Here is a 27,028-nt window from a genome sequence, read left to right on the forward strand (position 1 = left end):
TCGCTATGTATTGTGACGAGCTAGAGTGCCGGGACCTTTACCGAGTGCCCGGAAGTAATATGGGAGAACAGCACATCGTCCAAGTAACTTCCTGTTAGGCGATTGCGCCGATCGGCCACCAGATGGCGCTCTTGAACCGCTAGAGGGTTCAGTGGGGCTTTTTGGTGGGTCTCAGGCCAGCGGATGGGAAATATGAATCCGATCCGGCAACTTGAGCATGGCGGGGAAGGACGCCTAAACACGTCTTCCGGCAGTTAAAGTGTTAAGAAAGGAGAAAAAAAAATAACCTTTGTACTAGGGGTGGGAATCACCAGAGGCTTCACAATACGATACTATCACGATACTTGAGTCACGATACAATAGTATTGCGATCCTGAATATATTGCGATATTAATATTGCGATATATTGCGATTTATTACCTTTTTTCAACTGCAAAGTAAAACTGTCAACATGTTTTATCTATTAAAATAAAATTCAGTCTGTTCATCTCACTTCAATAATTTTTATTGCAGAACATGGTATTTTCTCAAGCAGACAGATGTAAACACTGTAATCTGTGTTGCATGTACCTGACAAACTGAACTGTTTGTATTACAGTCATATTCCAACTTAACTGAATGCACATGTGTGTGTGGACTACTGTACTATTACAGGTATTGAAATGAACAATGCAACTTCCGTATAAAAAAATATATATAATTTTTTTTTATTATTTTTTATAAATAATTAAACATCGATACTTGGCGTCCCTGTATCAATACAGTATCGCCACGCAAAGTATCGTGATACTACTACGTATCGATATTTTCCCCCACCACTACTTTGTACCGTCTTTTACTATTATGCACTTTGCTACTAAGGAATCTACCTTGCCTAATACTACTACCTACTATTAGGGGTGCACGATATTGATTTTTTGAACCCGATATCGATACCGATAACTTTCTGCTCCTCAAGGTCGATACCGATAATATGGAAGCAAATGAGTGACAGAACTATTTGAATTTGATCAGACACCGAATTTATAGCATTGAAAATAATTACTTTGAAAACATGTATCTGAATTTTTTCAGACACCGAATTTATACCATTGAAAATAATTACTTTGAAAACATGTATCTGAATTTTTTCAGACACCGAATTTATAGCATTGAAAATAATTATTTTGAAAATCATGTATCTGAATTTCTTTGCTCCGAATTGACCTATGTGAAATACAAATTCAGTGTTTAAAATTCAATGTAAAAAATTTGAATGCATAATAAAATTCAATGTAAAAAATTCTATGCATAATTGCGGTGGATAGAATTCGATGTAAAAAACCATCATCCGGGCTACCCAGACAGGATAAGCAATCGAGCCTGGATGCAATCGAACTGACTTCTGGCCTATCACTGCACGGCTTTGTCAGTCATGTGATCACACCAACCCGGGAGAAAGATGGCTGTATATATACATACGGTGGGGAGAGAATATATACATATTTTATTTATTTATTTATTTATTTATTTATTTATTTATTTATTTATTTATTTATTTATTTTATTTATTTTATTTATTTTATTTATTTTATTTATTATTTATTATTTATTTACAAAAATAAATAAATAATTATCGGAGCTATCAATAATTTTATCAGGGTTTATCGGGATGACGTCATAATAGCTGATATCGGCCCGATAATTATCGTGCATCCCTACCTACTATGCTAATGTCTTTACTATTATGCACTCAAGACTAGCACTCACGTTTGACTCTGATACTAACCTTTAGCTGCCATAGTTATACCCTTCCTGCTGACTTATTGTACATAACTTGTAAGTCGTTTTGGATTAAAGCATTTCCGCTTAACAACTAAATGTAAACATATTCCCTCCCCCTTACCCGGAGTGCTATCTATCCACCCAGATGGCTTTGGTGTGATTCATGTCTGCCATCCAGCGTTTCCGTTAGCCGGTAATTACCGGTATTTGGCCGGCAAAATCTGTTGAAGTCCGACATATTTAATCTCTCCGGTCATAGTGTCCGGTGAAAATAGTTCCCTCTGGGCACAGTTTGATTATTTGAATTGTATTTAGATGGGCTGGAGTTGGGTGGCCTATGCGATGAACGAAACAATCATTGCGTTTGTTGTCGTTGCTTCGCTCAGCGAGAGCTTGCTGCTGGATTTGCGGAAGGCATGCAGCTGCAGACCCACAGAACCCACCAGCTTTGCTGGCACAGTGCGGTCCCCAGACCTGGAAAGCTGCTCTGCGGGTCTGCAGCTGGATGCTTCTTGCAAACTAACTGCGGCCGGCTCGCGCTGATAACAGCTTTCATTGTTGGACCGGCTGCTTGGTGGAGCAACGATGAAACGAATGTAATGAATCGTTCGTCGCATGGGCTATTTAATTTTGGCCTGTTTTGGTACGGTTCGGGTGGTCAAGTTGTGCTTGGAGGGAGTTGTTTTCACCGGACATTATGACCAGCACCAAGTCGTTGGGAGGTGGATATATACATCACGCAAACCCACGATAATGTTGCCGTCTCTCTGCAAAATTTCTCAGTTCTTCGCTTGATATAATTAATACAAATGTCCAATATAACGGAATTCGTTAGCTCATAAAAATGTGATTATAACAGACTGCTGTTTAGTGTCGGACCGACTGCCCACATACGCGGTCTATTTTATTTCAAGTCAGCAGCAGCACGGAGTATCGAGGGACTTATTTTATTTGGAATATATTAATGACTGTATACGCAAAAGTAGCCTATAGTTTTAAGTAATAATATTATAAATCTACATGCCTTGAGGATGACATTCTTTATTCAATTGTTTTAAAGCTCAATAAACTATGACCGGAATTAATCTCATTTGTCCGGTAGATTGAAATCTTGCAGGTCACGGAGACCGGCAACAATTTTTTCTAACGGAAACCCTGCTGCCATCTCTCCAATACAATGGAGTTGAATGGCACTCAGCTTCTGGCTCAAAGCACCAAAAGAATACATTCAAAAACTCAAAAGTCTCTTTCCAGAAATCATGACCCGGTTACTTAACCTCTTAAGCCTGATCGGCCCGGTACCGGGCAGATATTTATTTCACGTCACAAATAGACCAATACAGTCTAACACATTGGCCGCCATGCATTGTACCCATCTTTTGGCCCAGTCTGTCAGCGCTGTAAGCCTATGGAGATGTTTACCTTCTTTGCAGGGCTATACGTTTTTAAATATTATAGCTATATCGACATTACTATGGCCCATTCAACATCGGGTATCTATCGTTCCGGATGTGGCAACATTATATTTCTTTCATTCATACATTGTTGTGTTAATACCGTTGTGAATATAAGTATGTTTTTAAGGTTTTCTGCAGTAATTCCTCAAACGCAAGTTATAGGCCCCGACGCATATGATAGATTATCGATTGGCGTTTCTTCCCTATACACGCTATATTAAAAAATTCAAATGTATATGATCGGTATACATTATGCTTAATCATGCGTGAAGGAAAGGGGGGGGGGGGGGTCGTTTATAATTCCTTGATAGTCAGTGACGGCTTTATTTAGTATGGGTTGATACGTTGATCAGACTGATTGCAAACAAAGAAATGGACGATCAAGCTGAAAATAACGTTAGATTCCTCTTACCGTTCGCCGATGAGACTGGAGGAAAAATATTCCAATTATTTGACGTCGATCTGCTAGATCCATTTCCCGTTTGTATGACGCAATAAACACCGAAATCATATTGATTATTGCGTTATATATCAATATATCTCTGGCGGAGGAATTTCCCTGTTGCACCGAGCGCCACTTCCGGTTTGGCGTGGAGTGTAACTCGCCCGAAATCCACCAGGCGGCGGTATTGAGGCGTTGCAATATCAGAACAGGGTCCAGCTGCATCCCGGAGGGAGGCTGGATGAATTGTGAATGCCATGGCGAAAAAATTTAATATTGATCCCAAAAACGAGTTTACTCCTAGTTGGCGCACAACGCATGGCGGGCAATAACGAGTATACGCGTTGTTGGCGTCCAAAGTGTTAAGTGATGTTGTGGTTTCTTTTTCAAATGTAGTCGAGAGTAAACCCTATCAAAACGGCAGTCAAAGTGTATAATTTCAGCTCTATGTTTGTTTAGCAATGATTCTAAGTGTTATTATTAGCGAAATATGAGCTTGTAAAAATCTGCACATTGCTTTGGTTCATTACAATTTACTTAAGCATAGTAACAGACTCAATATTTCTGACACTGGGAGTGGGAATACATTCCCAGAGGTCCATAGATGTTCCTAGATACCAATAACATGCAAATGGACCGTGTAGAAGTGGAGCAATCTTCCATTTACTTGGGTATGTACTTTTAGGTGAATTTTCTGATAATATAGCTTGGGCTTAAGAGGTTAAGAGGTACATTTCAGTTCATCTTCCATACTTTTTTTTTAGATCTTTTTTTTTTTTTACTTAGTCAATATCATATCTTGACCAACGATTTGGTGGTCTACTTCCTTGTCCTCTTAACTGGAATTGGTGGTCTAGTTCCTTATCCCCAACTGTTGATTGGTTGTCTCGTCAGGTTACAGCTGAAGACCTACCAGCTGATTGGTCTAAAGTGGCTGCTCTTGCTGCACGAGCACAATCTGAGTGGTATACTGGCCGACGAGATGGTGAGACCACGCACGCAATATTTCTATACTACTAACGCTACTATACTTATACTACTACTTATCATGCTAATATGTCTATACTACTATGGTACTATACTTATACTACTACCTATCATGCTAATATGTCTATACTACTATGGTACTATACTTATACTACTACCTATCATGCTAATATGTCTATACTACTATGGTACTATACTTATACTACTACCTATCATGCTAATATGTCTATACTACTATGGTACTATACTTATACTACTACTTATCATGCTAATATGTCTATACTACTATGGTACTATACTTATACTACTACCTATCATGCTAATATGTCTATACTACTATGGTACTACTACCTATCATGCTAATATGTCTATACTACTATGGTACTACTACCTATCATGCTAATATGTCTATACTACTATGGTACTACTACCTATCATGCTAATATGTCTATACTACTATGGTACTACTACCTATCATGCTAATATGTCTATACTACTATGGTACTACTACCTATCATGCTAATATGTCTATACTACTATGGTACTACTACCTATCATGCTAATATGTCTGCTACTATACCTATGCTACTACCTATCATGCTAATAATTATGTATACTACTACCTATCATGCTAATATGTCTATACTACTATGCCAAGTATGCTACTATCAGTTTTTCCCCTGAAAAAAAATTCAACAGCGGTGCTGTGCTGCACGCGCCGCCGGAATCCATATTTGGGCGTGTCGTGTGCAAAGCGCACGTGCCGCCGGAATCCATATTAGCGCACGCTGCCGGAGAAATAACTTAAAATAGAATTGTTCGATAGGTTATTCATGTTCATGGAGTCATGTGTGAATTTGCTAGGGCCTAACAAAAATAATAGTTGGTTTCAGGTTGGTTGTCAGTTTGGCCATGGGTAGGTAGGGAATTTTTTTTATTTTATTTTTTATTTTATTCTTTCCCACGGCGACTATGGATAGGGAATTTCTTTATTTAATTAACCCTTTCACTGCCACACGACAGAAGGTTAGCCCTTTACTATCACACAACCGACGGCGATGCTCCATCATTAGCATCATTAGCTCCGCGGATGCGGAGCTAATGATGCTAATGATGGAGCATCGCCGTCGGTTGTGTGATAGTAAAGGGCTAACCTTCTGTATTGTCACAGTGAAAGGGTTAACCGGCTGTCGTGTGGCAGTGAAAGGGTTAAAATGTTCACAACAACATGGATGCATGTACTCTGCCAGCATGTTTAATATCCATAATACTAAATGTTTGACTAAGATTTCTATGAAACTTTATTCTTAAAAAAAAAAAAAAAAAAAAAAAAAAAAAAAAATTTAATATATAATTTTTTTTTTTTAACTCATAAAATATATTGGGTCGCACCTAAATCGGCAGGGTCGGTCGGCAACCTGAAACCAACCATTATTTTTGTTAGGCCTAGCATGTTTTTGGTGTGTCCGCTGACACTAGAAGTGTTCTGGAGGCCCAGGTAGCTGACACTAGAAGTGCTCTGGAGGCCCAGGTAGCTGACACTAGAAGTGTTCTGGAGGCCCAGGTAGCTGACACTAGAAGTGTTCTGGAGGCCCAGGTAGCTGACACTAGAAGTGCTCTGGAGGCCCAGGTAGCTGACACTAGAGGTGCTCTGGAGGCCCAGGTAGCTGACACTAGAAGTGTTCTGGAGGCCCAGGTAGCTGACACTAGAAGTGTTCTGGAGGCCCAGGTAGCTGACACTAGAGGTGCTCTGGAGGCCCAGGTAGCTGCACTAGAAGTGTTCTGGAGGCCCAGGTAGCTGACACTAGAAGTGCTCTGGAGGCCCAGGTAGCTGACACTAGAAGTGCTCTGGAGGCCCAGGTAGCTGACACTAGAAGTGTTCTGGAGGCCCAGGTAGCTGACACTAGAAGTGTTCTGGAGGCCCAGGTAGCTGACACTAGAAGTGTTCTGGAGGCCCAGGTAGCTGACACTAGAAGTGCTCTGGAGGCCCAGGTAGCTGACACTAGAAGTGTTCTGGAGGCCCAGGTAGCTGACACTAGAAGTGCTCTGGAGGCCCAGGTAGCTGACACTAGAAGTGCTCTGGAGGCCCAGGTAGCTGACACTAGAAGTGCTCTGGAGGCCCAGGTAGCTGCACATTTGTACACTGCAAAAAAATGTATCTTATCAAGTGAAAATATCTTGTATTTGGTACAATAAGTCCAATATTGAGTAGAATTATCTTGAATTATCTCATTCTACTGGCAGATAATTTAGCTTATTTCAAGTAGTTTTTTCTCTTGATTTTGGTCAATTGTATATTTGTTTTTCTTAAAACAAGATTAAATTGACCAAAATCAGGAAAAAATACTTGAAATAAGTAAAATGATCTTCCAGTGGGATAAGATAATTCAAGATAATTCTACTCAATATTGGACTTATTGTACCAAATACAAGATATTTTCACTTGATGAGATGAAAAGAATGTGCAGTGTAGTTGTAATCAGGGTAAATGTCGAGATTAATGACATGCCTCAACACTTCCACTGGCTCCCTGTGCACTACCGGATCGACTTCAAAAACCTCCTACTCACCTTCAAAGCCCTCCACAATCTAGCCCCATCTACATCACTAACCTCCAGTAATACACCCCCTCCCGCACCCTCCGCTCATCCTGTACTGGACTCTTATCCATCCCCAGCTCACGCCTCAGCACCCTAGCTGTCAGCTGCTCGGCTCCCAGACTCTGGAACTCCCTGCCCCCCACATATCCGACAGTCTGACTCACTATCATCATTCAAATCACAACTGAAAACCCATCTGTTCAAACTCGCATATTCACTATAACTTCTGTCACTGTCCTATACCCCCTGCTGTTTGTTTGGTTGTTATTTTAACTTCACTGTTTTTATACTTCCTGTTTGTTTTATTTTTAACCTTGACTTTTAACTGCCGTGCTGTGTTTTTTTTCAATGATCTGTAAGGTTACCTTGGGTGTCGTGAAAGGCGCCACCAAATAAAATGTGTTAACTCTTTCACGGCCACAAGCTTTCCCCATCCTCACTGACTAGTGCCAGCTTTTCTTGACCATTTTCACGATATTTCACGATCTTTGTGGAGCTATTGTATATTATATATTATAGCTATGGAGACAATAGTATGGCTCATTTGACAGACGCTATTTCTAGTCCAACATGTAAAAAATAGTTTGTTTCTACACACTGTAGTTTGTAGTTTATTACACGCTAAACATCGCCCATTTCCAAAATAATCCAGTCTTTTTCCATAGATTGCGAGATAAAACATGTTATATGCAATAAGCCCAAATCGTTCTGGTTGATTCCCTGAAACCCCAACTACTCCCAAATCAAAGGTATATACCATGTACACATGTCTTGTGCCTTCACAAAACCAGCAACCTTAGCTGCCAGATTTGTACCCTTCCTGCTGACATATTCCCACACCCTCATCCTTGTGCCTCTGTAACGTTCTGCGTCAAATAGGGTTGGGTACCGTTCACATTTGAACCGGTACCGGTACCTTTTTCGGTACTTTAGTCTCTAAAAATGTAATCTACCTACCTCAGTTTTTTCTTTTTCTTTTTTTTCTCCTTTTTCCTCTGTTTTTCTCCCATCCCAATGTTAGTTGTTATGCCAATTCCCAATCCCCTTCCTGGTCGTTGCTCACCTACCCCCTACAGTCGGTCTGGGAGAGTGGAGGCTAATCACATGCTTCCTCCGACACATGTGAAGCCAATCGACCGCTTCTTTTCACCTGGCAGCGTGGACTCTCACTGAGAGGGTGTAACGTGTGGAAGGATCACACTACCCCCCTTAGATCCTTTCCTCGCTGAGCAGGCGCCCCGACCGAACTGTAGGAGTCGCTGTTTACAATGGCCAGGACCCACCCACCGGCTTTCCCACCCTCTAACACTGCCAATTGTGTTAGTACGACGGCCGGTCAAGCCGGAAGCAAAGCCGAGAGCTGGGCTCGATACCAGTATCTCCTGCGTTGGTGGCGAGCGCCTTGCCCACTGCGCCACCCGGCCGCCCTACCTACCTCAGTTGTAAAAGTAAAAACTTCAAATAATTTATTATTATTGGGCGGCTACGTGGCGTAGTGGGCAAGGCGCTCGCCACGAATGACGGAGACGCTGGGCTTGCCTGTTCGAGCCCAGCGCTCCTCATTGCTTTCAGTTTAGCTGGTCGTCCGTACTAATACACATTGGCCGTATTAGGGGGTGGGAAACTGATGGGTGGGGATCGGGCGTTGTGGACAGCGACTCCTACAGGTCGGTTGGTGCGCCTGCGCAGTAGAATCAGGAAAGTGTCGGGGCAGCGTGAGCCTCCCACGCGTTACTCCTCGCCACTGAGAGATCGAGCTGCGCAGGTGAAAAGATGCGACTGCTGTTACCTCAAGTACCGGAGGGGACTTGTGCTATGTATGACTTAGTCCACATTGCAGCCGGCTTGTGGGAGGCAAGAAACAGCGTTCGTGACAGGGGAGGGTTGAATTGGATGATACGAAATTGGGATGGGAGAAAATATAGAAAATGGGAGAAAAAGTGGATAAAAAAAAAAGATTATTTATTTAGAACAATTTGTTAACAATTTGGTTGCCTAAGGTTAAATTAATGATATACCATAGATTGCCAGCGCTATTTGTCTATGGAGAAAGTCCCCTTCTTTGCAGGGCTATAACTTTTTAAATTCTATTGCTACATTGCCATTATTAGGGCCCATTCAAAGTCCTATATGTATTGTTCATTGTGTAGCAACGTTAAACTTTTTCATTCACATATTCATAGTAAAGTATGGTCTAATGTATAAGTATGTTTTCATCTCTTTCTGCAGCTTTCTCCAGAACGTGATATATAGCCCCAAATGCATTATATTGATGATGAAATACAGTTTGATGGCAATCAGCGCGATATAAAAAATTCCAACTAGACGTACTTCTAGAAGTTACTACACGTCATCTGATGTTGACCGGATGGGCGAGGGGGCGTTTATAATTCCGTGGGCAGCGTTATACCAATCATCTAATGTGGGTCAAATGTTGATAATATCAGTTATTATCGAAGACGGTAACGTTACACGCTGAAACTCACCCCAGTCTCCGCGCGCCGTTGGGCGATCATCGTCGAGTAGAAATTTTATCATTATGGGATATATTATTACCCGGTCCATCTCCAGCTTGTATAATGGTATATACGTCCAAATCATGTTGTTTATCGAGTTATTGGCAATCGATCGCTATGTAGTGTGACGAGCTAGAGTGCCGGAACCTATACCGAGTGCCCGGAAGTAATATGGCCGACCAGCAAAACCTCTACTGCGCTTCCTGTTAAGCGGTTGCGCCGATCGGCCACCAGATGGCGCTCCTGAACCGCCAGAGAGCTCAGTGGGTCCTGCTGGTGGATCTCAGGCCAGCGGAGGGACATTATGAATCCGATCGCAGATTTTTGAAATATTGATATAAGGACGCTGTACAGCATCCCCCGGCAACTTTAGCATGGCCAGCAAAGACGTGAGAAGACGTGTCCCGGCACTCAAAGTGTTAATATATACAACTGCTTTGTTGTTGTTGAATCGAGTAAAATCCTAGGTAAGTGTGTATTGTGCTCATGGACGTTGACGTGAGCATATATAAGTATCCTTATTTCTTTTTTGCATTACCGAAATGTGGCACCGGTGGATCTCACGTGAATTGGTAGTACCGACGTGATTCGGTGGATACCCTTAAAAGTACCGGATTCTGTACCCATCCCTAACGCCAAAGCACAGACTGATTGGCCCTATAGTTTGTGAGATATGGAAAAAAACCTAAAGAGAAGACGGAGGTCTCTGTGTGCCCAGTTGAGGTCTGGCACCCTGCCATTGGCTGTGGAAGTGGGTAGATTCCAAGGTAAACCTGAGGAGGAGCGGTTGTGTTCTATGTGATCTGGGAGTGGTGGAGGATGAATATAATTTGTTTTTTTATTGCCTTTTGTACACCGCTTTGAGGAGGGCTTTATTTGAAAATTCAAATTGTAAATCCGGATTTGTTTTGGCAGTCTGAGAGTTGTATGTTGAGTTGTTTTTTTGTGGAGGACATCTTCAGTTTTGCAGGATTTTTGGAGAAAGCATGGCACTTGAGACAAAACACACTATCCTATATAACTGTATTTGAATTCCTCTTGTTTCTTTGCTTATATACATTGCGTACAGCTTGTGTTATATTACGTTTTATTGTATTTTCTTGTTCTTGTTGCCATCTTGGTCTATATGTCATTTGTCAAGTAATTGGTCAAGTATATTATTATATACTTATTGTTATGTGTCTTGTAAGCCCATATGGGCTGGGCATACACCTGTATGTAAGACAACGAAAATAAAAAACATCAAATCAAATCAAATATTGCGCGGAATCCGCGGATTCACCCACAAACCCACGGACACACAGACACTCATAGCACCTTGTAACCTTGTTTGAGATGAGCTTAACAGCGTGCTAGCGTATGGGTGTGAGTGAAGGGTGTGTACAGGTGATGACACAAACGGGAGAGCACACGGAGGAAAGGAACGGGAATCGAGGGATTATTGAGAGCGATTAGTTGTTTTAGCCCTGAAGCAGTAATCCACCCTACGTCAGAACGGGAATGAATGGACTGAATTGTGCAGTCAAGCCTACGTGGTTTCTGTTAAGGGAGGCTAGTTAGTCCGACATTACGGTCATTCATGCCGTACACGCAAAGTGCCGTAATCGTATATATTTCACATGAAGCCCATTTAACGGCACAGATTGGTGCTTAAATGGCAATCGGCTGGTTCGGGCTCAATGGCTGTAAAGTGTAAACGTCATCGATCTACAAAGTCATGGTGTGTGTCGGCTTCTGAAACTACTTGAAAAAGACCGGAAGGGTCGAAACGTTGTATCTGCTATTTTTTGTCACAATTAAACACCTTGGAGCATCAAAAGTGAGTTGAGAGTCCTGCTTTGTGTCGGCTTCTGGCCATAGAACATACTAACACTATTCCCAAGGATTGACAACAATTTACAAACTAAAAGAACCCCAAAGTTGGGAGTTAGTGTTTTCCAGTTCCATCTGACAACAGGTTACAGATCCTCTGTAGATGGTTCTGTAGTGTATCTGCAGGGTGGGTCATGCTCTTCTCTCTGTAGATGGTTCTGTATCTGCAGGGTGGGTCGTGCTCCTCTCTCTGTAGATGGTTCTGTATCTGCAGGGTGGGTCGTGCTCCTCTCTCTGTAGATGGTTCTGTATCTGCAGGGTGGGTCGTGCTCTTCTCTCTGTAGATGGTTCTGTAGTGTATCTGCAGGGTGGGTCGTGCTCTTCTCTCTGTAGATGGTTCTGTAGTGTATCTGCAGGGTGGGTCGTGCTCCTCTCTCTGTAGATGGTTCTGTATCTGCAGGGTGGGTCATGCTCTTCTCTCTGTAGATGGTTCTGTATCTGCAGGGTGGGTCGTGCTCCTCTCTCTGTAGATGGTTCTGTATCTGCAGGGTGGGTCGTGCTCTTCTCTCTGTAGATGGTTCTGTATCTGCAGGGTGGGTCGTGCTCTTCTCTCTGTAGATGGTTCTGTATCTGCAGGGTGGGTCATGCTCCTCTCTCTGTAGATGGTTCTGTATCTGCAGGGTGGGTCGTGCTCCTCTCTCTGTAGATGGTTCTGTATCTGCAGGGTGGGTCGTGCTCTTCTCTCTGTAGATGGTTCTGTATCTGCAGGGTGGGTCGTGCTCCTCTCTCTGTAGATGGTTCTGTATCTGCAGGGTGGGTCGTGCTCCTCTCTCTGTAGATGGTTCTGTATCTGCAGGGTGGGTCGTGCTCCTCTCTCTGTAGATGGTTCTGTATCTGCAGGGTGGGTCGTGCTCTTCTCTCTGTAGATGGTTCTGTATCTGCAGGGTGGGTCATGCTCCCCTGGTTGTTTGTTTTGATCTGTTGAATGGTTATATTGAGCAGGTCTGTCAGTGGTTTTGATAGCTCAGGTGTAACTGAGTTTGTACTGTTTGATCTGAGGAGCAGATGTTCAACTTCACTGGATTCCTGTTTTTAGTTTTCTCAACGACTTCTAATTGAACTTTGTCTCTCTGTCTGACTGTCTCTCTCCATCTCTTTCTTTCTCTATCGTTCTCTTTTCTGTCTCCCTGTGTCTGTCTCTCTCCCCCTGCCTCTCACTCCCTCCCCCTCTCTCTCTCTCTCTCTCTCTCTCTCTCTCTCTCTCTCTCTCTCTCTCTCTCTCTCTGTCTGTCTCTGTGTGTGTCTCTCTCCTCTCTCTCTGCCTGTCTCTCTGTGTGTCTCTCTCTGCCTGTATGTGTGTGTCTCTCTCACTCCCTCCCTCTCTCTGCCTGTCTCTGTGTGTGTCTCTCTCCTCTCTCTGCCTGTCTCTCTGTGTGTCTCTCTCTGCCTGTATGTGTGTGTCTCTCTCACTCCCTCCCTCTCTCTGCATGTATGTGTGTGTCTCTCTCACTCCCTCCCTCTCTCTGCCTGTCTCTGTGTGTGTGTCTCTCTCTCCTCTCTCTGCCTGTCTCTCTGTGTGTCTCTCTCTGCCTGTATGTGTGTGTCTCTCTCACTCCCTCCCTCTCTCTGCCTGTCTCTGTGTGTGTCTCTCTCTCCTCTCTCTGCCTGTCTCTCTGTGTGTCTCTCTCTGCCTGTATGTGTGTGTCTCTCTCACTCCCTCCCTCTCTCTGCCTGTCTCTGTGTGTGTGTCTCTCTCCTCTCTCTCTGCCTGTCTCTCTGTGTGTCTCTCTCTGCCTGTATGTGTGTGTCTCTCTCACTCCCTCCCTCTCTCTGCCTGTCTCTGTGTGTGTCTCTCTCTCCTCTCTCTCTGCCTGTCTCTCTGTGTGTCTCTCTCTGCATGTATGTGTGTGTCTCTCTCACTCCCTCCCTCTCTCTGCCTGTCTCTGTGTGTGTCTCTCTCTCCTCTCTCTGCCTGTCTCTCTGTGTGTCTCTCTCTGCCTGTATGTGTGTGTCTCTCTCACTCCCTCCCTCTCTCTGCCTGTCTCTGTGTGTGTGTCTCTCTCACTCCCTCCCTCTCTCTGCCTGTCTCTGTGTGTGTCTCTCTCTCTCTCTCTCTCTCTCTCTCTCTCTCTCTCTCTCTCTCTCTCTCTCTCTCTCTCTCTCTCTCTCTCTCTCTCTCTCTCTGTCTCTCAGGGTCTAGGGAAGACGATCCAGGCCATAGCCTTTCTAGCCCAGCTGTACCAGGATGGAGAAGAGGGCCCCCACCTCATCACCGTACCTTCCTCCACACTAGGTAGTAATGTCTACAGTGAACACACACTCAGCCCCCACCTCATCACCGTACCTTCCTACATACTAGGTAGTAATGTCTACAGTGAACACACACTCATATTCTATAATCATATTTCAAATGGCATGTGTCCGGATGGCAGAATTCAGTACTGTATCTACAAAACCTTCTGTTTAATCATCTTCCATTTATTCATTTGCTTAGATATTTCAGGTCTGGTCAATTTTAGCATGGTGTTATTCACAGTCAAAGATAAAACATTTTTTTTATTGATATTCTCATTTGGTTCATTACAATTTACTCAAGCCTAGTAACAGACACAGTATTTCTGACACTGGGAATACATTCCCTGAGATCCATAGATGTCCCTAGAATCAGATACCAAGAACATGCAAATGGACCATATAAAAAAAAGTATAAATGTGTATTCTACGTTCTTATGGAATGAATGAGATAAAAAAAATATTTTTATTAAAATTATTATATTATTATTTTAATAAATGTTGAGTTAATTTTCATAATGCGATAATTTGCTGTGTAATTAATTAATCTAATTAAGGCGATAAACTGACAGCCCTACTATTAACATGTCCTTTCCTAGACAACTGGGTGAGGGAGCTGAAGCTGTGGTGCCCCACTCTCAAGGTGCTGGTCTATTACGGTGAGTAGACGAAACGCCCTTCTCCTTCTAGACAAGCCTCATTTTCACATTGGTACCGATTTGATCTTTATTTATCTCGAACGTTTTCAACCATAAAAACACATTTGTAATAAAAAATAATAATAACAAAAACTAAAATAAAAAAAAAACTAAATACAATCAAATATAAATAAAATAGAATATATCTTCCTAGACATGGAGCAATAATCAACATAGCTCAAGACAAATGGTTTTGTTCGAGAAGGGACAGAAAGAAGCCAAGCTTATCTGGTCCTGCCCCTTCCTTACAATATCATATTAATATGTATATAAAAATTTATATATTAATAAAGACCTATTATGGATCTGCAGGGGTCACGAAACGTCAGGACTAGGAATAGAAAGCGAGTCTATAATGTTTTATAAAAGCATTATTACTCGTAAGGAGGCCCAACAAACCTGCTCCCATTTATTTTATTTTTGTTATTGAGAATGAATTGGAGTGTGTGTGTGTGTGTGTGTGTGTGTGTGTGTGTGTGTGTGTGTGTGTGTGTGTGTGTGTGTGTAGGATCTGTGGAGGACAGACGTTACCTCCGACACGACATCCTCAGTGATCAAGTGGAGTTCAATGTCATTGTGTCCACGTGAGTACCTTAACCCTTTCACTACCACACTACCAAAGGGTTAACCCTTTCACTACGACAATACAGAAGGTTGACCCTTTCACAACCACACTACAGAAGGTTAACCCTTTCACAACCACACTACAGAAGGTTAAAGTGAAAGGTTAACCTTCTGTAGTGTGGCAGTGAAAGGGTTAACACACACCAGCCACCAGTGACTCGCCTTGACAAACTCCGCCGGCCAATCAGCGGCTGCTAGTGTGAACTTTACTCTTGTTCTCGTTTTATTGTTGTTATTGAGTCTGTATTTCACGTCGTCGACTACGTGAACCAATCGTGGGGGCTGCGTTCCACTCTAGGACCCAACAGCAGTTAGAACGTGAAATATACACAAAGTCTAGATTATCAAATAAATTGCACATTGCACTTTTTTAGTCGCTGTGCCAATTCCCCCCTCCCCTACCTGGCTGCTGTATGCATGTTCTCCTACAAGTCGGTACAATGGCGTCCCGAAGCCGACCGCACGCTTCCTCCGATGCGTGTGGCGACTGCCAGTGACGTCTTTTCACTTGGCAGCGAGGACTCTCATTGGTGAAGTGTAACACGTGGGAGGGCACGCTATCTCCACCAAGTCCTGCCCCTGTTGAGCAAGCGCCGAGACCTGACCTGTTCCCACCTGATTCCCACCCACCAGCTTCCCACCCCCTAATACTGCCAATTGTATTAGTATGAACGACCAGCCAAGCTGGTAGCAACGCCGAGAGCTGGGCTCGAACCCAGCATCTCCTGCGTTGATGACGAGCGCAATCTCCGCTACACCACCTGACCGCCCCGCACATTGCACCTTTTAACCCTTTCACTGCCGCACTACCAAACGTGTGGTAACCTCTAATAATAAGTAAGCCACACAACACGCTTGTGATCCCTTTGGTTGAGTAGTTTAGTGGGTAACGGGAGCAATACAATACAGGTGCGTCTTACACTCTGCGCACGTTAGTCATACAGGTAAGAACGCCGGCACCCGATACGGAGAATACCTCCCGTATATATCTGTAGTCACAAAATAATATCCCTTGAGCAATAGCTCCCTCTAGTGGGGGAATATAGATACTGCCTCCATATTAATCCTAGATATATATATAAGGCTGACATTACAACACCCCTCCCCCTTTAAATTTCAACATTACCCAATGTCCATGTAATACAAAAATAATAACAGTAGTGTCTTACCCTTGTACACTTTCCAAAAATATATATATACCAAATAAATGACTTAGCAACAGCTTACCAAATAAGGCACTTGAAAAACATATTACCAACAGTCATTACACTCATAACTGTCTCGTTAAATGTTCAGTCTGTCGGCGATCACGCTGTGACCTGCGCAATACCGCTGGTGACCTTGGACACACCACAGGTGACTGAGGTTTGGGTGGCTCTGGTGTTGAGAGCATGAGAGGGGTCTGAGTGTCTACTCTTCTTGGGGACACAAACACCTCTCCTGGGGAGTCTGTCACTGGTACAGTAGTCACTGGCAAACAACATTCTCCCATAGTCTGTTCCCCACGGGTATCCACCGTGGTGCGATCCGTCTCTGAACTGGTGTCGTGGCGTAGGCGTACATGGTCCTGGTGTCTACGGAAAACATGTCCATCAGTCAGTTGAATGACATAGGAAACTGGGCCACTCTGTTTCAGAATAACGCCAGGCAGCCACTGTTGCTTGTTGATAGTACTGAAATTCCTCACATAGACCTTGTCCTCAGGTTCTAATTGTCTCTCTTTTGCGTGCTGATCATGACGCTCCTTCTGCTTCTCCTGCTTCCTCTGTAGTTTCGCCTTCATGTCTGGACGCAGCAAGTCCAATCTCGCCTTGGGCCTACGCCCCATCAGCATCTCTGCTGGCGTGCGCCCCGTTGTCGTTTGAGGCGTGAGGCGATAGGTAAACAGGAAACGTGAAAGTCTAGTGTTTAGAGAGTCTCCTGTCATCCTCTTTAACCCCTCTTTCACTGTCTGAACAGCCCGCTCAGCCAAACCATTTGAGGCTGGGTGGAACGGCGCCGTCCTAATGTGATTAATGCCGTTCTGGTGCATAAATTCACTGAACAGCTCACTGGTGAATGTTGGGCCATTATCCGAGACCAGGGTGTCTGGCAACCCATGGACTGCGAAGACTTGTCTGAGTTGGTCTATGGTTGTGGGGGCTGTGATATTGTTCATGATATGGCTTCTATCCATTTTGAGTGTGCGTCTACCATGATCAGAAACATCTGTCCCATAAAGGGTCCTGCAAAGTCTACATGCAGCCTAGACCAGGGGCGGTCTGGCCACTCCCATGGGTGCAACGGAGCAGGCGGTGGATTGTTCTGATTAGTCTGACACTGTGTGCATGATTTTACCTTGCTCTCCAGATCATCGTCCATTCTTGGCCACCAGACGTATGATCTCGCTAGGCTTTTCATCCGGGAGACTCCTGGATGAGTCTCATGTATCTCCTCCACAACTCGTGACCGTCCTGGGGGCGGTACGATGACCCTCGACCCCCAGAAGATGCAGCCGTCCTGCAGGCTCAGGTCTGTTTTGCGTTTAGCATACGGCCTCAGTTCCTCTCCCTCCACGACACTGGGCCAACCTTGCAAAAGGAAGGTCTTGACCCGAGACAGGACCGGGTCCCTCTCTGTCCACTGCTTAATCTGTGTCGCTTTGATAGGTGTCTCTGCTAGCCTCTCCAATGAAAACACAGTCTCTGGAGGCACATATGTAGTGGCGGGTGTCTCTGGTAACGGCAGTCGACTCAGTGCGTCAGCATTTGCGTTATCCTTGCCCGCTTTGAACACTATAGTGTACTGGTAGGCTGAGAGTGTGAGAGCCCAACGCTGTATCCTGGCTGAGGCCAGCGGTGGGATGCATTTTGTCTCACTGAACAGACTCATCAGAGGTTTATGGTCTGTTGTGATAGTGAATGCCCGTCCGTATAGGTATTGATGGAAACGCTTCACAGCAAAAACAACAGCTAGACCCTCTTTATCTAACTGAGAGTACCCCTTCTCCGCTGCTGTTAGGGTACGTGAAGCAAAAACAACAGGCTTCTCATCTCCATCCTCCATGATGTGTGAGAGCACTGCTCCGACTCCATAAGGCGAGGCATCACTCGAGACGATGATCTCTTTGTCTGGGTCGTAGTGAACGAGCAGCTTTGCAGACTGGAGCAGCTCTTTCACTTCCTTAAAAGCTCTCTGCTGCTCTCCACTCCACTCCCACTTAGTGTCCAGGTGCAGTAGCTTGTACAGCGGGGCCAAAACATGTGATAAATCCGGCAGAAATTTGCCATAATAATTCACCATGCCCAAAAACGATCTCAGTTCATGGACACTCTTTGGGCTTGGAGCCTCCTTTATGGCTCTCACCTTATCTTCCAAAGGGCTGAGCACCTGTGCTGTGATCCTGTGTCCCAGGTAGGTCACGCTCGGTGCCAGGAACACACACTTGGCACGCTTCAAACGCAGTCCTGCGTCTGAGAGTCGTTTCAACACCTGCGCTAGGTTAGCCAGATGCTCCGCCTCCGTGGCCCCCGTGATGAGGATATCATCTAGATATACCGCTACGTGCGGGATACCCTGTAACAGCGTGTCCATTGTTCTTTGAAAGATGGCGGGGCTGGATGCCACTCCAAACACGAGGCGATTGTATTTAAATAAGCCCTTGTGAGTGTTGATGGTGACATACTCTTTTGACTCTTCGTCAAGTTGCAGTTGCTGGTAAGCATGGCTCATGTCTAGCTTTGTGAAACGCTTCCCCCCTGACAAGGTTGCAAACAGGTCATCCACTCTTGGTAGTGGATACTCCTCCAGTTTAGAGACCTGATTTACCGTCACCTTGTAGTCTCCACATATGCGTGCTGTATTATCCTCTTTCAGGATTGGCACAATGGGAGCCGCCCACCTTGAAAATTGGACGGGTTCAATGATGCCTTGCTTCTGCAAACGTTCCAGCTCCTCCTCCACCTTGACCTTCATGGCATACGGCACCGACCTAGGCTTGAAAAACCTTGGGGCGGCCTCAGGGTCAACATGGAGTTTCACAGTTACCCCCTTCAGTGTGCCCAGCTCGTCCCTGAAAACATCACTGTACCGATGCAGGATGTCCTCTGTCGTGTCTGTCATGTGCACATATTTAACATTATGCCAGTTTAGCTTAATTTTCCTTAGCCAATCACGGCCCAAAAGACTTGGCCCCCCCCCCTTAGCTATAACCAGCCTGGCCTTTGCCTTCTGATTCCCCGCTAAAATGTCCACATATAGCACCCCTATATGAGGTATGGGCTGACCTGTGTATGTCCTGAGCCTGAGCTTTGATGGGCTAATGGGTGGTAGGTTAGACCCCCATGTCTTCCTGTAGGTCTCCTCACTGATGACCGATGCAGTAGCCCCTGAGTCAATCTCAAACTTTACATCCTGTCCCCCGACAGTGATAGTGGCATAATAGGGTTCAGGTGGCTCCTCATCTGTTCCCACCCCGAACATGTTGTATGCACACTCTGCTTCCTCATGTGTTTCTTCCAGGTGGTGTGTGGAGGCTTGAGCCTGTCGCTGCTTTCCCTGCCAAGGCTTGCCCCTGCCCATTTTATTGTCTTTTGAACTCCTGCACTTCTTTGCTAGGTGTCCCTTTTTATTACAATTATGGCAGACAGCCTCTTTGAATCTGCAGTCATTTGCATAATGCGACGACCCCCCACACCTAAAACATTCCACCCCTTTTTTAAACACCTCACTTTTACCAGTCTCTTTATAGGCAGGCTCCCTTCTGACTTGGTGCACTGTCGCTGTCTGTGACAACACCCCATTCCCCCTCTGTATGTCCCTAGCATTGTTTGCAGCCATCTCCATACCTTGGGAAATCTCTAGGGCTTTTTTAAAAGTCAGCGGCGGGGCTTCCCCCAGCAGGTGGCGCTGTATGGGGTCATTATTAATGCCGCAAACTAATCTGTCACGGAGCATATCGTCCAACACTGCCCCGAATTCACAATGTTCCGACAGTTGGCGTAGCTCAGCCACAAAGTTGGCTACAGACTGACCTTGCTTCCTGAACAGACTGTGGAATTTGAAACGTTGCACTATCACAGAGGGTCTTGGGTTGTGGTGGTTCCCCACAAGCTTGACTAAGTCTTCATATGGAATTTCCCCCGGTTTCAGTGGTGTAGCTAAATTCCTTATCAGCTTATAAGTCTTAGCCCCACACACACCCAGGAGAATAGAGCGCATTTTCCACATTTTCGCCACATCAGTAATTCCATTTGCATTGAAAAAATGTCCCAACCTTTCCTCGTACTCTGTCCAGTCCTCATTCGCTTCCACGAACTCACTGATAGTCCCAAACGTCGCCATCTGAGCGCGAGGCTCCTCTTTCACACTCGGCTCGTCCTCTTCTCCCGATGCTCTCCCGTCCCCGAGCGATGCTCCTTCAGTACCACTGCCGGCGTCGCTCATACGTTAGCCGTCCAGCTATAGCTTTAGCCTCACGCTAACAACAAACAAAAACAACCGGGATGACACGTCGCCAATCCAGTTTATCCTCGTCGCCAAAAATATGTGGTAACCTCTAATAATAAGTAAGCCACACAACACGCTTGTGATCCCTTTGGTTGAGTAGTTTAGTGGGTAACGGGAGCAATACAATACAGGTGCGTCTTACACTCTGCGCACGTTAGTCATACAGGTAAGAACGCCGGCACCCGATACGGAGAATACCTCCCGTATATATCTGTAGTCACAAAATATTATCCCTTGAGCAATAGCTCCCTCTAGTGGGGGAATATAGATACTGCCTCCATATTAATCCTAGATATATATATAAGGCTGACATTACAACAAAACGGTTAACCCTTTCACTGCGACAATACACAGAAGGTTAACCCTTTCACTGCCACGCGGCAAAGGTAACCGTCGGTAGTGTGATAGTAAAGGGTTAACCTTCTGTAGTGTGGCAGTGAAAGGGGTAACAGCAGTTACAGTCGGTGTGTGTGTAGAGAGGGCGTTGAGAAGGGAAATTTCAACGGCATAATGTGAATATGCCCGAAATGTAGTGGGACAAAATTACTCTGGATGTTCTCTTTACCCGACTGTAACCGCAGAGACGGTGTGTAACAGCAGACAGTGTGTAACAGCAGACGGTGTGTAACAGCAGACAGTGTGTGTAATAGCAGACAGTGTGTAACAGCAGACAGTAGGGATGGGAATTTATCAGATTTTATTGATACGATTCCATTATCGATTCTGCTTATCGATCCGATTCTTTATCGATTCCCTTATCGATTCCTGCTAAATTTATAATTTTAATAAATAAATTGGAAATGCAACAGAACTAAGCTGGTTAGAATAACAACATGCAACTTGACATTTCTGATTGTCATTTATTGATACAAGATACAAGAGTTTTATTTGTCACGGCATACAAGTATACAATGCAATGCGGGGGGTCTTGCCCGCAACAATGTGCATAATTACAATAGTAATATATAATAAGTAGGGATGCACCGATATGAAAATTGGCCACCGATACCGATACCGATTGTTCAACTAACACTATCGACCGATACCGATACTTGTATATTTGTATATAAGTATTTGTAATTTTTTTTTTTTTTTTTTTTTTTTAATGAAACTACTGTATATTTGTATGCGTGTTTGTATTTGTAGGCCTCTTTACTTACTTAAAAAAAAGGAAACATCAAGAAATATGTTTATGGTATTAATTCCACCATGCCATGTAGCACTATCCCTCTCCCAGTATCGTCTGGCGGCCTGCAGATGGATACTATTCTCTCAACCAGAGCTCTCAGCCAATGCAATAGAACCATTTTGATTGACAGTCGATTCTGCCAATTACGCTAGCACCCACCTCCTGCTGTTCTTACCACCAATCGGCAAGCGTTTATTCATTTTCTACTTTCTGGCATGCCGCCATTGATCTGCTTGCGACTCGAGAGCACAACAAACTTAACGTAGCTAATACCTTAGCTGCCTGCCCCGCCGACCAGCGCTCCACAGCATGACCAAATGAGACATAATGATTTTACTGCAACAAATGTTATAATAAAACAAAGCCTTTCTATACATTTGTCTGGTTGAAAACTTTATTAACAGATTGCAGAATGGGTAGTTTGGTACGGAATGAGCAACGGAATGGAACTGAGCTATGAACGGAATAATGCCTTGCTTACTTGCTGTGTTCGGGTAAATAATATGCTGATGTTATATTGAACGTGCAACACTAACTATATAACGTTATTAACTAACTAGCTACCGTACCGGGAGCTCACGTTGATGCCTGGATGGTGCTAACTAACTAGCTACCGTACCGGGAGCTCACGTTGATGCCTGGATGGTGCTAACTAACTAGCTACCGTACCGGGAGCTCACGTTGATGCCTGGATGGTGCTAACTAACTAGCTACCATACCGGGAGCTCACGTTGATGCCTGGATGGTGCTAACTAACTAGCTACCGTACCGGGAGCTCACGTTGATGCCTGGATGGTGCTAACTAACTAGCTACCGTACCGGGAGCTCACGTTGATGCCTGGATGGTGCTAGCTAACTAGCTACCGTACCGGGAGCTCACGTTGATGCCTGGATGGTGCTAGCTAACTAGCTACCGTACCGGGAGCTCACGTTGATGCCTGGATGGTGCTAGCTAACTAGCTACCATTCCGGGAGCTCACGTTGATGCCTGGATGGTGCTAGCTAACTAGCTACCATCCCGGGAGCTCAAGTTGATGCCTGGATGGTGCTAGCTAACTAGCTACCATCCCGCGAGCTCACGTTGATACCTACTAACTGGCTACCGTTCTGTGATTTGTTTACTTCGAGGTTGAAGAAAGTGCACTTTTAGGTTGAAAGAACGGGGGCCGGGGGCGGCGTTGTGCAGGTTGCGACGCGTTTTGCCTTTTGACGCGACACAAATTGATGGATATTTATCGGCTACTGCCATCGGCACATTCGAGCTTATCGGCCGATAGGCCGATTGCAGTCAACAAGGCACTTATCGGCCGATACCGATACCCGACCGATACATCGGTGCACCCCTAATAATACGAATCCAATAGAACGACATTGTGCAATAACGAGTAACAAAGTAGGGCATATCGGTATCTGTACATGAGTTATTTACAGAGCATGGTAGGACATGCTAGGTCCTGTGGTAGTGCAATACACTGTTAGCTACGGATGAGGCACTGGGTCTTTATGTACACTGCTATACAATGATCTCAAGCTATACTATACTATTCTTAAAGTGACCTTTCCTTCTGACCATAAGTGTGAGCGTGTGCAGCATGAGTGTGTGTGTGCTCATGTTAAAGTGGCTGCTAGTGTGTGAGCGTGTACAGTGTGTGTTGTGTGTGTGCTCATGTGTGCTTGTGTGTGGAGAGTTCAGTGTTCAAGACTGATGGCCTGGGGGAAGAAGCTGAGCCGAAGTCTCTCTGTCCTAGTTACTGGTGTTCGCAGGCGTTTGCCTGACCGCAGCAGCATGAACAGGCTGTTGTTGGGGTGGTGAGGGTCTTTCATTATCCTGCAGGCTCTGGATTTGCACCTCTTGTTGTATAGGACCTGCAGGGTTGGTAGTGCAATACCCGTGGTACGCTCAGCTGAGCGCACCACTCTCTGTAGGGCCTTCTTGTCCTGTGCCGTGCTGTTTCCATACCAGGCAGTGATGTTTCCAGTCAAGATGCTCTCTACAGCTCCGGAGTAGAAGGACTGGAGTATCTTCCCAGATACTCTGAACTTCCTTAACTGTCTCGGGTGGTAGAGGCGCTGCTTCGCCTCTTGTTGAGCCCCCATGTCAGAAAAATAAAAAAAACTGTAAAAAAATTTTTAATAATAACTATACACTTAAATAAAATAATGTATTTGAGATTAACTAATTTTTTTATTTTTTTATTTTTTTTATTCTTAAATTGAATAACAACCTGTTGAATGCAACTACAGTTCAATATCTTAACCCTCTCTAGAGTCCAAGGGGCTTTTTGCACCCGTGGGCGGAGAACAAAATAATTTAGAATGTCTTCCAAATGCTCAAAGTACATCTTTTCAGAAATCGGTAAAAATAGAAAAATGCCAATTTCGAGTGCTTTGAGATGTAATCTATATGTCTCCTTACTTGCTAAATGTAATACGACTTGTAAATATGTTTAATTCTTGCTAAATTGTATAGTTCTAAATGATCCCGTATTCATGGGACTACAACGCGCCACGTACATGCACGCGCGCGCACACAAACAGCGGCGTGTGCGCTGATAGGTGTCAAATCACTGAGTGATCTAATATGCATATCATTCTTCAGAGCGAGAGGGGGGAGGGATTGTTTGTTTCTCACATTGTCGCTGTCTGTCGTTGAACTCACTGCTCTCAGCTGAACTCGCAAGGATATCTATCTCGCCATGGGGCTGCATATTTCTCCAACAAATCATACCGTCTATCAGATCTATTTTCTGGTATTCCAAGTTTAGTCAGGATAATATAACCTGCATTATCATTCTCGAGAATACACGCCGTGTTTCCAGCTCCTCAGGGACCCAGGCACGTTGGAACTTTAAATCCGCACGGGGTGCTGCCTTTCTGAGATATTTTTTTTTCCAGAACGCCGAGAGAGGAACGTTCGTTGTTTAGAATGGCTTTGAAATAAGTTATTTCTAATGACCCTTTAACTGAAAATGACGTGAGACGTGAGGCAAACGAGAAGAACATAATAATTGTTTTATTTTGACTTTTCAAGCCTGAAGAAATAAAAACAAACAAACCTCAGTTGAACTTCTGAATACCTCACTTGGCTTGGCTCCATCTCCAAGTCTGTATGACAAATTTCTATATATGGGTTAGCTTCAATGTTAGATTGAATGCATCTCCTTAGGGCTGTCCCCGACTAAGGATTTGGATGGTCGACTATGATTGGCCAAATTTTTATTTTTTTTTAGTTTTTTATCATTCCATTTGGGCTGTGGGGGGTGCTTAATATCTGAAGGAGTCGACTGAAGTAGGGCTGCAACGATTAGTCGACATAATCGACGACGTCGATTATAAAAAATCGTCGATGAGGAATTGTTGCGTCAATTAGTCGTTAAAAAAAATATCTACCGATACCGATCTTTCCCGATCCGATCAAAAAAAATAAAAATTTAAATAAATTATTATTATTTATTTTTTATTTACATTTTTTATTCAACAAACATGACCATGTTCACGTATTAAACTCATACTCAGGCCTTAGTTTTGGTTTTAAATTGCATATCATCATTTATTTATTGTCACACAGAGCAGAAGAATTTTGCCAAAACAAATCAATAGTATCCAGCTGCAGAACGGCAGACCAGCCACACTCTCAGACCCAAACGCATTTCCTTTGATTTAATTATACATCAAATGATTTATGTCAAGGATTGCAATGCCTCGCTTGAATGAAGTTAACTTTTCACCTGGATAACGTCAACATTCAGGGTGAATGTAATGTGAGAAATTGGGATAAAACAAATAAAAAATATAAAATTGTATTTAGGTCTGAGAGTTTGGCTGGTCTGCCGTTCTGCAGCTGGATACTATTGGTTTGTTTTGGCAAAATTCTTCTGCTCTGTGTGACAATAAATAAATGAATGATGATATGCAATTTAAAACCAAAACTAAGGCCTCAGTATGAGTTTAAGACGTGAACATGGTCATGTTTGTTAAAAAAAATTAAATAATTGCCGATCCCGATTTTCGGAAAATCACGTGATCGGATCGGGACATCCCTAATGGTAGACAAAGCAACTCTGAGGTCATGCTCAATGTCCAATCTGTTCCTCTGCTCTGTCTTCAGCTGGACCAGAGCTGAGAAGCCACTTTCACAAAGATAGGTAGTGCAAACAAAAATATATATATATAATTTTTTATTTTTTTTATTTTTTTTAATATAATTTTTTTTCGATTAGTCGACTAATCGAAAAAATTATCTACAGATTAGTCGACTACCAAAATAGTCATTAGTTGCAGCCCTAGACTGAAGGCTTCTTGTCCTCTGTAAAAGCATGCAATTGGTCCACTGATGGATACATCTTGATATTTGTCTAGTCTAGTGTGTTCATTAGATGGGTGAAATCCTCTTTCAGTGCCTCTGTGCCTGTTTTCGTAGGCAGTTAGCCTCTGGTATGCGTGCCATTAGCGTTAGCCACGCTTCTAGGCCTCTTTTCTTTTGGAAAGAATGATAAAAAAAAAGAAAATTATAAATATATATATATATTCTTTTTAATATATTTGCCTAAGAGGTTGGCCAGTCGACTACGGCTCCTTTCGACCGATTAGTCGACTAATCGACTAATAGGGGTCAGCCCTACATCTCCTACAACGACTCTGTCGCGCCTAAATTAAGATGTTACACAGCTGATACCAATTGTATTATCAATGCACGGCTAATTAAGTGTTTTATATTACATCGGTCCGCGACCCGATGGTTGGGGACCTCTGCTCCGTTATAGAATAGACTTTTAATTGTCATTGCACAGTATACAACGAAATTTCAGGGGAGCTCCCACAGACCGTAGTACATATATACATACATGAACACATAACACACATATAACACTGTACATAACAGAATATTTTAAATAATAAAGTGCATAATGGGTGGTAATCAGAGATTATCAAGTGCAGTGGTAAGTGCATGGTGCACGTGAGGGGACAGTCAATGAGTATTTAACAGCAGTTATGCACAAGTTTATAGACTTTCGGAGTGCGTATATTATTCAATGAGACTGCCAGCCAGCTCTTGCTCGACGGAGAAATACAATTTCAATTGTGACGAGAGAATACGATTCAGATACAATTGAACACAAACGGTTCCAAAGATATTAATGTTTTGCGGCAAATTTTCAC

General features: G+C 43.8%; 1 protein-coding gene across 1 annotated transcript in view; it reads left to right on the plus strand.

Annotated features, from left to right (window-relative positions):
• smarcad1a (SNF2 related chromatin remodeling ATPase with DExD box 1a) overlaps positions 1-27,028 on the plus strand; it is a 125,769-nt gene that overhangs the window by 64,986 nt on the left and 33,755 nt on the right. The window contains exons 10-13 of the mRNA XM_084323890.1: positions 4,558-4,648; positions 13,772-13,871; positions 14,470-14,529; positions 15,077-15,152. Of these exons, the coding sequence (XP_084180016.1) occupies positions 4,558-4,648; positions 13,772-13,871; positions 14,470-14,529; positions 15,077-15,152 (327 nt within the window). The remainder of the gene's footprint in view (positions 1-4,557; positions 4,649-13,771; positions 13,872-14,469; positions 14,530-15,076; positions 15,153-27,028) is intronic.

Source organism: Notolepis coatsorum (genome assembly GCF_963971535.1).
Source record: "Notolepis coatsorum genome assembly, chromosome: 10".
Classification (NCBI taxonomy): domain Eukaryota; kingdom Metazoa; phylum Chordata; class Actinopteri; order Aulopiformes; family Paralepididae; genus Notolepis; species Notolepis coatsorum.